We start from the raw sequence: 14,000 nt of genomic DNA, 5'->3' as shown, positions 1-14,000 counted from the left end.
TGACGATGGAGGGGGCCACTATATTTCCACACTCACTCCAGAGGGGCCACATTGCACACGGTATACTGTCGTAGGAAAAATAGCAGATCTACAAGCTCAAAACGCGTCGCACTGCGACGCGTTTTGAGCTTGTAGATCTGCTATTTTCTCTGCCAGTTGCCCATGCATGACCTAGTGGACATACTATACTACCCTACACAAAGCCAAAGTGCAGTAACAACGTATTTGTGACACACCTACTTATTTGTGTATCCCAAAGATCAAATTAGATTTTGGGGGAAATAAACTAATTTACAGAAGGAGGAGAGGACACTGGAACAGCACGGACATTTAGAGCCTTTTATTAGGTGCTAAGTATACAGAACCACTAACGTTTCCACCTTGCGGTCTTCATCAGAGTCATGTCATGAAGTAATTTACCTCAAGAACATATTTACACTTAGTATAATATCACTTAATTGCCCATATCTAATTTGACTGACCAGTTTAAACACTTAATATGTATGGTATGGATAAAAAGAAAATCACACCCGTGTGAAGTAAGTGGTGCAACTCCGTGTGGGGGTCTCCGGAGGGGGGGGGGGGTGGTTCCAGGGTGTGATTTTTCCAGGGTGCCGGCGAGCCGCCCCACGTCCGAAACGGTTGAGAAATGACAGAGTTACCGTGTGGTCCCTCTACTGTACTGTACTGTACTGTACTGTACTGGCACACCCGAAATCACCATATATACAGTTAATATGTGCGTGTGTTTGTGTGTGTGTTAGGTTGCGCACAGGTGGTGAAAAACAACCATGCTGTTTTCGTGCTCAGACGCACCCACACACACGTAGTCACTTAAGGAAGTGGTTGCACCACTTAAAAATAAGTAAATCAACTTGCTGCTAAATTGACTACCGGTAATCTACAGTCAAGTGTAGAATCTCATTTAATTTGATCTCCCTGGCTGACGCAAGTGCTAGGGACCTTGCATCTGTCAAAAAAGCACAGTCCACATGTATCATAATCCCATTATATTTAATTTGAGACAAAAAAAAGTCTCAAATAAATTGAGATTAATTAGGTGTCTTAATGTCGATCTTAGCCCCACTGGGTACAGCATGGGACTCTGAAGGAATGGCTCCCACCGTCGCCACAGAGAACGCTCCCTTTAGCACAGAGTACTCACAGTACTCACACAGGGGAAATACCAGCTCCAGGAGACCATTGTTTTAGCATCGATACTGCATCACGCATGACGGGCTGACCTCTAACATAGTGTTTCTCTTCATAGCCCACACTCCCTTTCTGTGTCAGTGTGACGACGAGTGGTGCATAGTCTGCATACCTTCACTATACTCAAGACTCGCATGCTTCTGTTTGAGAGTGTGTACAGTATGTGACCCTGAATTTAGATACAGTATTTAGGCCTGACGTCGAAATAAAAACAAAGTTCGCTCTGAAAGAATATATATTCAAAGATTTGTGCCGCATTTTTACGATTTTTCAAAAATAGCAGACCTACAAGCTCGTAGCGCGCCACTCGGTGGCGCGCTATGAGCTTGTAGATCTGCTATTTTTCAATAGCTAAAGTATAACATAATGCTTAGTTGAAACACCAAAACTGGTTCCTGTACAGAATGGATTAAAGCTGCTATCAGCAATAATATGTCAACATTTTAAATAACCTTTTTTTTTTGTATTCAGACAGCCAGCAATGGGTAAAACGTTCCCCCCCAAAAAAAATGTAGTCTCTGTGACACGTCTATAGGGGCCGCAATCTGCATTCAAAGATTTTCCTAGAAGATTTGTCATTGGTCGATTTGCCTGTCTACTTCCTGATTGGTTAGTCATTTCGACCAATGACATTGGCGTAACAACCAAACTGGGAGAAGAAGGGGGTGACATAATAAAAAATAATTTGACTCATTCTGACACAGCGGATGCTGTTGTCATGTCTCTCGTTCTGACACAGCGGATGCTGTTGCCATGTCTCTCGTTCTGACACAGCGGATGCTGTTGTCATGTCTCTCGTTCTGACACAGCGGATGCTGTTGCCATGTCTCTCGTTCTGACACAGCGGATGCTGTTGCCATGTCTCTCGTTCTGACACAGCGGATGCTGTTGCCATGTCTCTCGTTCTGACACAGCGGATGCTGTTGCCATGTCTCTCGTTCTGACACAGCGGATGCTGTTGTCATGTCTCTCGTTCTGACACAGAGGATGCTGTTGTCATGTCTCTCGTTCTGACACAGAGGATGCTGTTGTCATGTCTCTCGTTCTGACACAGAGGATGCTGTTGTCGTGTCTCTCGTTCTGACACAGAGGATGCTGTTGTCATGTCTCTCGTTCTGACACAGAGGATGCTGTTGTCATGTCTCTCGTTCTGACACAGTGGATGCTGTTGTCACGTCTCTCGTTCTGACACGGCAGATGCTGTTGTCGTGTCTCTCGTTCTGACAGCGGATGCTGTTGTCGTGTCTCTCGTTCTGACGCAGCGGATGCTGTTGTCATGTCTCTCGTTCTGACACAGCGGATGTTGTCGTCATGTCTCTCGTTCTGACAGCGGATGCTGTTGTCATGTCTCTCGTTCTGACACAGCGGATGTTGTCGTCATGTCTCTCGTTCTGACACAGCGGATGTTGTCGTCATGTCTCTCGTTCTGACACAGCGGATGCTGTCGTCATGTCTCTCGTTCTGACACAGCGGATGCTGTTGTCATGTCTCTCGTTCTGACACAGCGGATGCTGTTGTCATGTCTCTCGTTCTGACACAGCGGATGCTGTTGTCATGTCTCTCGTTCAGCAACGCTAACTAACCTTCCTCCTCTCATCTGTCCTCAGGCCATGGTGGCGTGTTACCCGGGCAACGGGACAGGGTACGTTCGTCACGTCGACAACCCCAACGGTGATGGCCGCTGCATCACCTGCATCTACTATCTCAACAAGGACTGGAATATCGAGGTATATTTCACACAGTTCACTCTGACTCACGGTTATTGGACCGGTCCGGTTCTTTGTGGACCCGTATACAAATATTAACATTATCGCATGCATAACTAAGCTTCTATGAACCTTTTAAAGATGGGGCCCAATCGAAGGCCCAAAAAGGCCCAATCGAAATGACAGTGATGTAGTGAAGTCACAATATCACCCCTCCCCCTTTATCATACAACAATAGCTGTGGGTGTGGCTTCAGTTCAGGTGGATCACCACCCATCACATGATCATCTGGCGCTATGATTATACTAGGAGAAAAAAAAGTGTACAGAAAGTGGTAAAATTGGGTTTTTATGTGGCCACACCCACCAGTTCATTAAAGGACCACTTTTCAACTTCTCTTCCTATAATTGGTCCTCACTAATGTTCATGATAAAATACCACCATTCTTTCCTACTCAGTCTGTGTCTCATAGGAAGGCTGTGGGCAGTTCAGAAACCCGTCCACCAGTGACATCATCGATGGTGAATCCAAGCTAATAGAAACTGCAGGCTTTCTTTTCCTGAAATGCAAAAGTTGAAGCCATCGTTCTCACGATAATACAAATCTAAATATTTTAAAACAAATCTTGTTTAAAAAAAAATCTGCCTAATGATGATGTCACTGGTGGACGGGTGTCCGAACTGCCCAAAGCCCTCCTATGAGACACAGACTGAGTAGGAAATAAATGGTGGTGTTTTATCATGAACATTAGTGAGGACCAATTATATGACGAGATGTTGAAAAGTGGTGAAGTGGTCCTTTAAGTATGCCTGATGATCATGTTTTAGGGGAGGGGGAAATCACGGTACTCCATCTTTTCTTTTTTTTGGGGGGGGGCTTTTGCCTTTATTTGATATATATATATTATTATTATTTTTTAATTATTATTGTTTATGGAGGGACAGACAGTAGGCTGACAGGAAATGGGGGGAAGACATGCAGTAAAGGCCGTCGGGATCGGGAGTCGAACCCGCGGCACACTGCCAGACTGGATTACCAGCCAAGGTGCTGTCGGGTAGAAACCTTGTACCAAAGCACCAATGGACCCAATTCTTAATGGCGGCGGTGGCTCAGGGGTAGAGTGGTGCGATGGCAACCGCAAGGTTGCCAGTTCAAACCTGGGCTCCCCCAGAGTTAGTGTCGAAGTGTCCTTGAGCAAGACTCTGAACCCCAAATTGCTCCTGATGTGCTGGTTGGTGCCTTGCATGGTTTCCGCCGCCATCGGTGTATGAGTGTGTGTGTGTGTGAATGGGTGAATTGATGCACAATCTATGTAAAGCGCCTTGGATAAAGGCGCTATATAAATGCACCATTTACCATTTTAATACTTTTCATTGGTTCTATATTCATAAAAAAAAGACAGAATGAATCACTTTTTTAAAAAATAGCAAAGATTGCAGATCTACACGCTCACTCACAAAGAAATGTACATAGACTGTTTCTGCTATATTGCAGCGGCATAACTCGGTGTATTAGACCAATCGCCCCGTCGGATTCGGTCGGCAGTTTGGGTTCAATGTCCCCGACCCGTCCTGTTGGTGACCCGGGGCGCCCGGGGTCTCTGTCGCCTCGAAAACCCATTTCCCCGTCTCGTGAACCCGGCAGCAGCCTCGAACCAAAGAGTAATACAACTCTTAGCGGTGGATAACTCGCGCTTACGCGTTGATGAAGAATGCAGCTAGCTGCAAGAAGTAATGTGAATTGCAGGACACATTGATCATCGACACTTTGATTGCACCTTGCGGCCGCCTTTATGACCAAAGTCATTAAATGCCAGCCGCTCCTCCAGACCATAATCTACTTGGTTGTAAGAGGCGTCCAACAACTCGGGATGCCAAAAAATGCAACTAAACGGATTGCAAAATGTTGTGCAATCTCTTCTACTATCGGTAGCCACCAAATATGGCAAAGACTTAAGGTCATTACACACTGGCGAATTAGCGACGCGAATTAAAAATTCGACACCGGAGCGAACACCGGAGCGAACAAATAAAGAGCGAAAACGGTCGCACATTCGCACATTCGCACATTCGCCACTGATGTGGAAGCTTGCATTGACTTCAATTGGTTTTAAAAAAAGGCGAATTATTCGCACGAATAATTCGCGTCGCTAATTCGCCAGTGTGTAATGACCTTTATACTTGTACCCCTGAAGAGTGTGTGTGTGTGTGTGTGTGTGTGTGTGTGTGTGTGTGTGTGTGTGTGTGTGTGTGTGTGTGTGTGTGTGTGTGTGTGTGTGTGTGTGTGTGTGTGTGTGTGTGTGTGTGTGTGTGTGTGTGTGTGTGTGTGTGTGTGTGTGTGGAATGCGACCCCAATCAGCTGACTGCTCACTCAGTGTGAATGGCCTGGCTGCTCAACAGTGTGTGACCCGAATGCGACCCCAATCATCTGCAGGGGTCAATGGGTCGTGCTACAGACAGTCGTACTCTAAAAACAGACATATTTATCACAAAAGATTGTTTTGTGATGATTAGGCCCCTCCCACTGCCACACCCCTTTTTTGGAAGACGTCATGACCAGTTAGTTACTCAGCAAAATGCTGTGCAAATTTGTATGTCTACTTGGAAGTTATGCACCTTTTTATGATAGGCCACTCCCATTGCATTTGCACCACCCCTTTTAGTCAATTGGTATGAAAGCACTTGACCTTCATGCAACATTTCAGCCCCCTACAGCATATATTGTAGCTGCTAGAAGAGGGTCATTTAGGAACATTTGGCCAACCGCTGGCGGCCATTTTGAAGAATGGCTGCCACGCCCACTAGGATGAGAATTTTGCGATGGCCCAATATCCAGTTTGTTGTTCCCAATATATCTGTCAACACTTCTGCCAAATTTGGCGCTTCTTTCATAAACTGAACGATAGGTTAGCTATGCCGCCTCACTACTAGTTCTGTGCGACACTGTTGCGTGCCTAAATAGGCCGTTCATTTATGAAAACAGTCTTGCGTTGCCAGACTGTTGCCTCTTGCAATTTTCAAATGCTTACGTCATACAGTCTGGGGGCGACTGTGGCTCAAGAGGTAGAGCAGGTCGTCCAATGATCCATGGGTCCTCCTGTCTACATGTCGAAGTGTCCTTGGGCAAGACACTGAACCCCAATTGCTCCCGATGTGCTGGTTGGTACCTTGCATGGCTTCTGCCGCAATCGGTGTATGAATGTGTGTGTGAATGGGTGAATGTAATGCACCATCTATGTAAAGCGCCTTGGATAAAGGCGCTATATAAATGCACCATTTACCATTTACAGTTTGGATCAACGATCAAGATTGTGGAATAGTCGTGTGGCTACACGAGACTAATGGAAACATAAAAAGTCGAAATAGGAGATGCAAGGTTTCTGCCCAACAGCAACGACGTATTCATGGAACACCATAAAAACACTGTCTGGGGGAATTTCACTACTAGGGGACATTGCATTACTATAGGGGGACAGCTTGGATACTTATAATACAAGTTTATTTCCTTTCAGCTACTGATATTCCCAAACACTGCAACAGGAAATGAATTTGGGCCCATTTAGAATGTTTATGTTGTCGAGTGTGAAAAGGCTGTATGTCAAAGATCCTGACATAACGCGTGTGCGTTAGGGCATTCACTTCTAGTAATTTTTACTAGTTGACTAGTTGCCTAGTTTACTAGTCGACTAGTTGTTTAACTACCTATGTAAAAAATAAAAAATCTTTTTTTTTTTCTTTTTTAGAAATAAACATTTGTACATTTAAAAACTGTGTACATTGGTGACTATAACTATAATCTACCTGATCTTGAGGCCTACAAAATCAGGGGAAAAAAAATAAAATAAAAAATACACTTTTTTATTTTATTTTCTTATCAACTAGTCAACTAGTACCAACAAGGTCGACTAGTGGATTTACTAGTCGACTAATAAACTAGTCGACTAGTTGCTTAATGCCCTAGCGTGTGTGTGTGCGCGCGCGCGTGTGTGATGAATGAATGAATGACAGCCTGCCAAACATTTTCAGTGGTGAGATGAGTTCTTCTTTAATCCCTGTGTGTGTGTCTGTTGTGTTTTAGGAGCAAGGAGGCCTCCTGCAGATCTCTCCTGAAGGTAAAAATGTGATGGTGAACATTGAGCCTCTGTTTGACCGGCTGCTTATCTTCTGGTCTGACCGCAGGAACCCACACGAGGTCAAGCCGGCCTTCGCCACTCGGTCAGTACATTGATAATGTACCGCTTTCTACAAACACTCCCACACACGCATATAGGGCTGAAATATTACTTGATGATTCATTCTCAAGCAAATAATTGCAATTAACAATTTAAAGCAGGGGTGGGAAACTGGCGGCCCGGGGGCCACATGCGGCCCCCAGCTTCACTTAATGCGGCCCGCAGGTTAATATCAGAATACTGATATAGTATTGATTTCAGCTGTTACAATTCCAAACCCGCTTTAATTACTTCATGACTAGTATTAAATGACTAGTACTTAATGACTAGTATTAAAATGTTAACATAACTATAACTAAATGCATTTGAAATTCAATAAAAAAGTTACTTTTCAGGATTCCAATTCAAAATAGCAAAAATTATTCAGGTTTTCAGTTCAATTTTAGCAAAAATAGCTGATCTACAAGCTCAAAACGCGTCACATTGCGACGCGTTTTGTGCTTGTTGATTGGCTATTTTTGCTACGACAGTAATATGCAATGTGGCCCTCTGGAGTGAGTGTGGAAATATATTGGCCCTCTCCATCGTCAAAGTTGCCCAGCCCTGATTTTGTTTCATGACATTAATTTTCATTTATTTTTATTTAATTATTTTTTTAAAGTTTTATGACCTCAATTACACTACACCCAAAAAACTGAACTTTGAACGTTCAGTGGATTTTCTGTGGTCTGGAGTTTTCTCTGTGGTTTGGAAGCCTGTTGAGCTGCAATGAAAACAGGCAAAACAGTGACATCTGATGGCAAATCCCATTGACATATATGGGATTTGCAGGCTGTGACATCACAAACAGTAGGACAATCAGAGCACTTGTTTGAGCCAGAAAAACCCCAGACCACAGAAAATCTACTGAATGTTCAAAGTTCAGGGTTTTTGGGTGCAATTGAGCTCAGAAAACCTAAAAGAAAGTTTGTAAGAAAAATTACAAAAACATTTTTTTTAAGTCACAATCCCTTTAACCATTTCCGTCCGTAGGACGTGTCCACACGTCCTAGGGGTCCCAATCAACACGTCCATAGGACGTCTGTAGAATTTTTTACTTTTTTTTAATTTGTCAGTTCGCCTTTCGGCTACCGTATGATACGGGCTCTGGGCTCATGTTAGCTTACCGTTGACTTAGCTGTTAGTGCGGCAGAAAGAATGACTCGTCTCTCCTAATCCAGGGCGCTCTCCGTGGTTTTGAACTGATCGATATACTAGCGCTTCATTTCTGCTCCTCATCCGTCTCTCCCGCAAAATATGAACGCTTTTTGGATCATATATCGTATAAATTAAAACGATAGCAATGTAAGCTAGCAATGTAAAGAACTATTTTTTTGCGGATTGTTTCTGGGTCGTGGGTTTCAGAGTAAAAGCGGGCATGTCTTTCCGGCACCCCAGAGCTCCTATTTTGAAGGAATCCCGGCACCGATTGTGTTAATAGTGTTCTGGCATTGAACTTTGGTCCATATAAATACAAATGTGTTTGGCTTTGCCTTTAATGACTGACTCTACCTTGCGCTGTTTTCATTACTGACTAATATAGCATTCAATCAATAAAATAAAAAAAACACAGCTGGGAACCAAACCCAGGGCTCCATTTTGTCACCGCTAAACCCCTTATCCCTAAACTTCTTTGCCTTTTTTTTTACTATTTTGAAAAACATTTTTGAATAGTTCAACTAGCCAATCTAAATTGACACATTGTGAGCTTGTAGACTGGCCATTTTAACTATTCAAAAATGCTTTGCAAAATAGTAAAAAAAAATAAAATAAAAAGACAAAGAGGTTTATGGATAAGGGGTTTAGCGGTGACGAAAATGGAGCCCCCAGTCGTTTTTATTTTATTTTTTGTTAAAAGGAAAGGGGGTTTTCTTGTGCCCCATTGGATCGAGCTATAGAGAGTTCCAGAGAGATAATGTCCATTAATGAGAGGATCCATTGTGAGACCTCAAGTTTATGGGGAGGTTTCCATCTTAGGACGAGCAGTTTAATGGAGCCCCCAGTCTTCATTGGGAAACCTGCAGGGTATTGTCTGCTTGTCACTGCACTGGCATCTCCTAATGGTCCGTTTTAGCCAGGAAATCATCTGGGGAGAACCTGCACATGTGCACATTCCGAACATAGTTGTATACTTTATAGACAGAGTAACTGCGTTCAGACAGACTTGTGTCAGTTGCAACGTTTCGTACTGCCTGCTAACCCTACAACTAAACATAAAAGACATCTTGTATCTCAGTGGGACTGCAGCTGTATCAATAAATAAAAATAACCTTTGCACACACTTGAACCCTAGCGGCCCTTTTCTAGTCATGTTGTAAAAGGTGAACACTGAACATACAGCAAATATTGTAGATCAGTCAATAGAATATAGTATATAGGCTATAGGGTTATACAAGTTGTTAAGACCGGTCTGTGCATTGCGGCACAGCAGCACACACCCGTTCACTCACACAGAGCATTGCTGAGTCCACCATCCTCTGCAAGACTGCACATCACAGGAAGAGTTTCCATAGCACATAGAATGACAGTAAAGTTGTTTGTGAAACAAGAACACGTTCTATCTGCTATTTCACTCCTAAATCGTGTTGTATCTCCTATGTATGCTATGTCACTCTGAAAAATGTATGGGCAGGGTAGGGGTCCTTAAAATGAAAAGGGAACCACTCTATTTTAAATGGCACAAAGTTCAAGGGTGTTCAGGTAGCAACACTACAGGCGGCAGCGGAACTCTTGTGGTTGGGAGCTCCTTTGACGAGCGTGGGCAGCAATACAATCAAACAAAGTAAAAGATTATATAATTAACAATGACTGGTCTAGGGGCACGGTGGCACAGTCGGTAGTGCTGTCGCCTCACAGCTAGAAGGTCATGGGTTCGATTCCCGCTGTGGGCGCTGGGGGCGTGTTCCCTCCTCCGTGTCATCAGTGCCCATACCCGAGGGTGGGGTTGGCGAAAGGGCCTTTCTATGTTCTCCCCGTGTCCCCTAGGGTAGGTACCCACACAAAAACATGCAGTAATCCTGGTCTCTAAACTGCCTCCCCCTGGCCAGCCGGGGCGCCTGATGGAGGGGAAAGGAACTGGTCGGAATAACGTGTTCCTTCCACGCGCTACGTCCGGCCAGGGAAATTCCCCCCTGTCAGGTGAAAAGAAGCAGCTTAGACTCCTCATGCATAGAAGGAGGCATGAGGTCAGTCCGCTGCCCCCCAGGTTGGCAGAAGAAGTGTAGCGCCCAGGATTACATTAGATAATTGGCACTGGGTGAAAAAACTGGGTTACAAAATCGTGGGATAAAAATTATTAAGTAACAATGACTGGTGAGTTGCAGTGAGTGACGCTGCATGCTGCGTTTGGGAATGTGAGCTCACTTCTCTCTCCTTCTCCCCTTGGACCGACTGCTGGGGGGCAAGGTGGGGCTTGAGACAGGAAATACGTGTTTCCTGGGGGGGGGGGGGGGGGGGGTGTAGGAGGGCGGAGGCGGTTTCTACGATGGGGGAGGAAGGTTCGACTGCAAGACTCGTGCTGCCCTGGGGTGTGGTGGGGGGGGGGGGGGGGGGGGTGCACGAGAGACAGGAATAAACAATGCAGGCCCTCCGTCCGGAGAGACGGGAATGAAACCGTCCACATTAAACCTCCGCTGCCTGGCCGACACGTCTGCTTTTATTTTATATTCTTCTTTTGTGGCTTTCGCCTTTTTTATTATTATTTTTTATAGAGGATGAACAGACGGTAGGCTGACAGGAAATGGGGAGAGAGATGGGGGGGGGGGGGGGGGGGGGGGTCTGACATGCAGTAAAGGCCGTCGGGGATCGGGAGTTGAACCGGCGGCCAGACTTGGACTACCGGCCATGGTGCCTGGACCGCTAGGCCACGGCCGAGGCACACGTCTGCTTTTCTGATGCGTTGAGCAGACCGACCCCTTTAGCATGCGTCTGGACACAGACACACTATTTCATTCATTCATTCATTCATTCATTCATTCTTTCATTCATTCACTCACATTCATGTTATATCTGTGTCTTCACAGCTATGCCATCACTGTCTGGTACTTTGATGCCAAGGAGAGGGCAGAGGCCAAGGAGAAGTACCGATTGGGTGAGATAGTCTTCTTTCTTGTTGTTTTTTCCTCACTATGCCTTACCTTTTGGGCAATTCAATTCCTGAGTCGAGTTAATCACCAGTAAGACGCCTGAGGGCGAGAAGCGACCTCGCCCCAAAGGGCGAGGTCGCGTGCACGCATCCGCCTGGGTGACAGCAGACTGCTGGGCGAGCGCTGGCGCTTTGGCATGTGGGGTCAGATCAACATATCCGCCTGGGTGACAGCAGACTGCTGGGCGAGCGCTGGCGCTTTGGCATGGGGTGGTCAGATCATAATTTTCGGGCCTGTTGAGAACTCTAGTTTTCGCCGGCTGCCGGGCACGGCTGCACTAATAACTTTGGGGCAGGCCCGTCTAGAGTTTGAATGGTCAGGTATCAGTCAAAAGGGAGACATTGACGAGGAGGGATGGATGCGGAAGGATCAACATATGGAATGTCAGGACAGGTCAGCTCCATATATGGAGATCTAAGGGTTAACTGCGAGGTCGCAACTGAAGTCCTATATCAGTGATTCCCACTAACGTGCTTCTCCTCTATCTACAGCAGCCGGTCAAAAGGGAGTTCAAGTGCCTGTCCCTCAAAACAGCAAGACCTAATCACTGGGCGGAGCTTCTCTGAACATGTGACAAGGCCTACCGCGGCTGCTATTGGACAGTACAGTCATAGAGGGAGAATGCCGGGCGAACTTGTCAATCAAGACGTCAAGCTCCATCCCCGCTCTGTGGATGTCAACTGTCACAAGTGTCAGTCCTCCTTCGCAAGCTTCTCAGCATCTGATTGGTACGCTGAGCAAGCCGAGTGTCTCTGATTGGTACGCTGAGCAAGCCGAGTGTCTCTGATTGGTACGCTGAGCAAGCCGAGTGTCGGAGACTGAGCCCGATGGAATCAAATGGATGGAGGGGAGAGAGAGGGATGAGAGAGGGACTCGTCACACATGGTTCTCCTTATCTCTCCTCCTCCTATCATCTGTACGACGGCGGTTCTCAAAACCCATTTTGACCTGAGATCAGATTCTAAAAATGTCTTCTACATCCTGACAGTTTTCTGAAAAAGCTATGTTTCTATGTCAGTGGTTCTTCGATTTTTCAAAAATAGCAGACCTACAAGCTCGTAGCGCGCCACTCGGTGGCGCGCTATGAGCTTGTAGATCTGCTATTTTTCAATAGCTAAAGCATAACATGATGCTAACACCAAAAAGGGGTTCCCTGCCCAAAATGGGTTAATTCCGAGGCTCGCCGAGCAACTCTCTGAATTACAGACATTTGGAACTTTGAGAACCACTGGGTCTATGAAGAGAACCAATGTGGCGAAAATGGACGTGCTTTTAGATTTTTGTTGTTGCGGTTTTTGCCTTGCCTTTGTTTTCAATAATCATCAGTACTGTTGTGTGGTGATGAGATCAGAAATCATTGTTTCTCTCTGCTCCAGCCTTATTTTGTCCATTAAAAAAAGAGATGTCAAATATGTATGTACATGCCCCCAAACCTACTTAATTTCACCTTTCCCCAGCAAAGTCTTATTAGATTTATTTATCACTGAGGGCCAGGGTATCATAACTAATAACTCATTCCAGGCTAACGACTTCCTTAACGCCTTTTTAATGAAATCCCGCACCGCCAACGACACCTTTAACGTGTTAATTAGCGCTTTATTTAATGATAAACCTATGAAGTTGGCTTACCGCATATCAAAGCTCTCGTCGATCGGCAGCTCCATGTTCGATTGCTTTCCCTTCAGCCTCGATGCATTGAAAAAAGATGAAGGTGGTGGATGAGGCCTTTCTAGTCCTTTTTTATGAGTATTCCATTTCAAATCGCGCTGGATAAATAAATTGTGCATTTATATAGCGCCTTTTTCCAAGGCACTTTACAGAGATTGTGCATTACATTCACCCATTCATACACCGATAGCAGCGGAAACCATGCAAGGCACCAACTAGCACATCGGGAGCAATTAGGGGTTCAGTGTCTTGCTCAAGGACACTTCGACAGTAACTCTGGGGGAGCCCGGGTTCGAACTGGCAACCTTACGGTTACCATCCAGGCACTCTACCCCCTGAGCCACCGCCGCGACTGTGTTTAGTAGCAACTCCCCTTGACTGCGCATCTAAAATATAAAAGACTCTTGGCCAGTGATTTGTCCGATCAGCGCGACCACCTTCGCCATTGCTTTTTTGGGGAGACGAATAGAACGGTGGTGAACGGTGGCGGTCGCTGAACTATCGCCCCCCCCCCCTGCGGCTGGCCGGGGTTGAGATAATGTTTGTATAACCCATTTTGGTGTTTTAAACATTATGTTATAATTTAGCTATTGAAAAATAGCAGATCTACAAGCTCATAGCGCGCCACCGAGTGGCGCGCTATGAGCTTGTAGGTCTGCTATTTTTGAAAAATCGTGAAAATGTGGCACAAATCTTTCTTTCAGAGCAGAACGTTTTTAACTCAAATCTTTGCTTCTGGGAGGTCCCTGGAACAACATATTTTCAGATGGGGGTTGGTGGCCAATTACATATCATTTTTGGGGTCCTTGACATGAACAAGTTTGAGCACCACTGAAGAAAACTAAGGATTTAGAAGACGTTCTTTAACGTCAGGCCTAAATGGGGTGGGAGTGGTCCTTTATTATGTCATTGTGGTGGATTATGATGCAGGGTCAACCACATGCATTTCATCACTTTAATCACAAAACATTTCTACATTATTTTGAAAGCAGCCGATCTACAAGCTCACAATTTTTGAGTGGTTCAGCAGCCACTCCAAGGAACTGCAATGTGTCCCTG

The 14,000-nt window shown here is 45.3% G+C and overlaps 1 protein-coding gene across 5 annotated transcripts in view; it reads left to right on the top strand.

The window, feature by feature from the left end:
- The window catches only part of egln2 (egl-9 family hypoxia-inducible factor 2), a 47,928-nt gene extending 34,556 nt beyond the window's left edge, over positions 1 to 13,372 (top strand). Inside the window, exons 3-7 of one of the 5 annotated variants that reach the window (XR_013791134.1) lie at positions 2,820 to 2,939; positions 6,996 to 7,132; positions 11,151 to 11,218; positions 11,765 to 12,019; positions 12,083 to 13,372. Coding sequence is in view for 4 of the 5 variants with exons in the window: in XM_079514449.1 (XP_079370575.1) it covers positions 2,820 to 2,939; positions 6,996 to 7,132; positions 11,151 to 11,218; positions 11,765 to 11,817 (378 nt within the window). In the remaining variant the exon portion in view is untranslated. Of the gene's footprint in view, positions 1 to 2,819; positions 2,940 to 6,995; positions 7,133 to 11,150; positions 11,219 to 11,764 lie in introns of all 5 variants that reach the window. The other 4 variants (XM_079514452.1, XM_079514451.1, XM_079514450.1 and 1 more) reach the window with 4 other exon arrangements.
- Positions 13,373 to 14,000: the final 628 nt, after the last annotated feature.

This window comes from Electrona antarctica (genome assembly GCF_951216825.1).
Source record: "Electrona antarctica genome assembly, chromosome: 11".
In the NCBI taxonomy this organism is placed as follows: domain Eukaryota; kingdom Metazoa; phylum Chordata; class Actinopteri; order Myctophiformes; family Myctophidae; genus Electrona; species Electrona antarctica.
Note: the sequence above shows the minus strand (reverse complement) of the source record. Positions and strands in the feature narration are given on the sequence as shown.